General features: G+C 44.7%; 1 protein-coding gene across 1 annotated transcript; it reads right to left on the bottom strand.

The window, feature by feature from the left end:
• Positions 1-930: 930 nt before the first annotated feature.
• Positions 931-1857, bottom strand: LOC118839723 (vomeronasal type-1 receptor 1-like). The gene has a single exon (XM_036747252.1). The coding sequence runs from the start codon at positions 1855-1857 to the stop codon at positions 931-933; it is 927 nt and encodes a 308-aa protein (XP_036603147.1).
• Positions 1858-2215: the final 358 nt, after the last annotated feature.

Raw genomic sequence — 2215 nt, 5'->3', positions numbered from 1 at the left:
CTCTGCCAGCCAAGTGATGCTGATTACGCAGGGTCTTAACTGGACACAGTTTGAACCCTGAGGGCTTCTCCTTCCAAATCCGGAGTTCTTTTCAGTACAGATACTGCTCATTACCATATAGCATAGGGACAGGAGGCCGCTGTGAGGAGTGTATGAGCAAAACAGCTCACTTGTTTCAGGACAGCCTATCCATCAATGAATCAACAAGTATATATTAAGTGGCTGCCATGTGCCAGGTTCTGGGCTAGGTGCTGGGGTAACAGGTGCAAAGAAGAAAGCAGCCTTTGCCCTCAAGGAGCTTACATTCTAATGGGGACACAGGAAAGACTTCTATAAATTCGCACAACATAAAGACACAGTAAATAAGCACAAAGAGACACAAAGCAATGAAATCCAAGGTGGTTTGTAAAGGAGCGTGTGAGCAAGTGGAAAGATCGGTTAAGGCTTCACATAGAGAGACTGCCTGAATCGTATCTTAAAGGAAGAGAGATCCTATGAGGTGGAGGTAAGGAGACAGTATAAAGAGGTGAGGACACTTTCCCTGTCACAGGAGAAAGCCAGTGTGAAACCGTGGAGACAGGAGTGTGTGTGAGGCACAAACTGGAAAAAGATGAGCAGAATATAGCAGGAGGAGTGACATCTGATTGTGCTGGAGAGTCTGGGGTCCAGTTGGGAAGAGCTAACACAGAATATTTTGTACTTCATACTTTAAGATTATGAAAGCATATGACCCTACGGGTCCCAAGTCCTTATTCAAGTCTCTCTGTCTTGAATATTTAGGAACGGGAAAAGTAGACATCTCCCACAACCACAGATTCTGGTCCATTTTGACTTACTTTACTGGAACAGGGGCAGGTCAGTCGGGGCTTTTCCCAGAAATCTTCACTAAGGAATCTTTCCCAGACAAGATGAATTTACTCGTAAACCCTGTCAGCTATTCTGAGCATAGAGATATGACCTCTGCCAGGAAGCACAGCAGGACGAGGAGGTTTGAGTGTCCCTGTGAATCAGCAAAAAGGGGCTGATGGTCGGGAAACACAATGCAATGAATGTAGTCACAATCACTATCCAGGCACCAGACTGAATCACATACACTGTATAGAGTGTAAAGCCACAACTGATACAATAAGCAGAAACAAAGATGCCCACCAGCAGCAGGATGGTTTGGGTGGCCTTGACCTCTGGAAATGTCTTTGGGGAGAGGCTGGTCCTGTGAATGTGCTGGATTCTCTGATGATGTCTATACAGTAGAAATACCATGTAGCCACTGGTGCAGACCATACATCCTACAAAGAAGATGTCTCGAAGGGAGGGCAGGATGACAACTTCCTTAAATGACTTTTCCCAGTAGCAATAGAGGAGATCCAATCCATCTCTGTGGCTATTGTTGTTAGTCCTTGATCCTGTAATATATATCGGCATACTAATTTCTACTATCATGGAGAATATCCAGCAGAGGAGACATGAGGGCCTGATGAACTGCTGAACTCTGATTTTGAGTTTGGCCAGTCTAGAGTTGTTGGGACTAATTGTGATTGCCCGAAAGACACTCAGAAGGCAGGTGGTACAGATGGAAAGGCCTCGGCTGACTCGGTGAAGGTAATACGCTGTTTTACAACCTGCACTTCCCAGGACATATCCTTTCCCTAAATAAAAGATTATTAGTGGGCATCCCTGGGAGAGGAGCACTATTGTATTAGCCAATGTAAGTTGGACCAGAATAGGATCCATTGGCCTTGATCTGTGGCTGCTGAACAAAGTGAAGCCATAAAAGCAGAGAAAGAGGGAGTTACCTAGCACCCCAACTCCAGTTTGAGAAAGGAAGATAATCACCATTACTGTGTTATATAGATACATGTTCTTGGAGTGTTAAGCAGGCATAGCTGGAGATATCATGAAAGAAGAAAAGGAAGAACATAAGAAAGAACATTCAAAAATCCTTCATGGTGAACACAACGAAGGTGCATAATACACCTGTGAGATTAGTGATGGAAGCTCATGACAAAGTGGCAGCTGGTGGCCAAATGCCTTCAGAATTTCCCAGGTGAGTACATATCACACTCTCAGGTCATCACATGGGCATACACAGAAGCAAACCCATCTTCCCAACCACATGGCTCCACACATATGTTCATGGACATATAACCCATCTTAATCTCCCCAGATATTCATGGGCTTTCCAAATATTCCGTTTGCCACATTGACTCCTAGTTGT

Source organism: Trichosurus vulpecula, chromosome 2 (genome assembly GCF_011100635.1).
Source record: "Trichosurus vulpecula isolate mTriVul1 chromosome 2, mTriVul1.pri, whole genome shotgun sequence".
Taxonomy (NCBI): domain Eukaryota; kingdom Metazoa; phylum Chordata; class Mammalia; order Diprotodontia; family Phalangeridae; genus Trichosurus; species Trichosurus vulpecula.
This window is presented reverse-complemented; position numbering and strand designations above follow the sequence as displayed.

What these genes read in the sequence shown, in the direction of transcription:
- LOC118839723 (XM_036747252.1), bottom strand. Translation starts at nt 1,857, where the DNA reads ATGTATCTATATAACACAGTAATGGTGATTATCTTCCTTTCTCAAACT.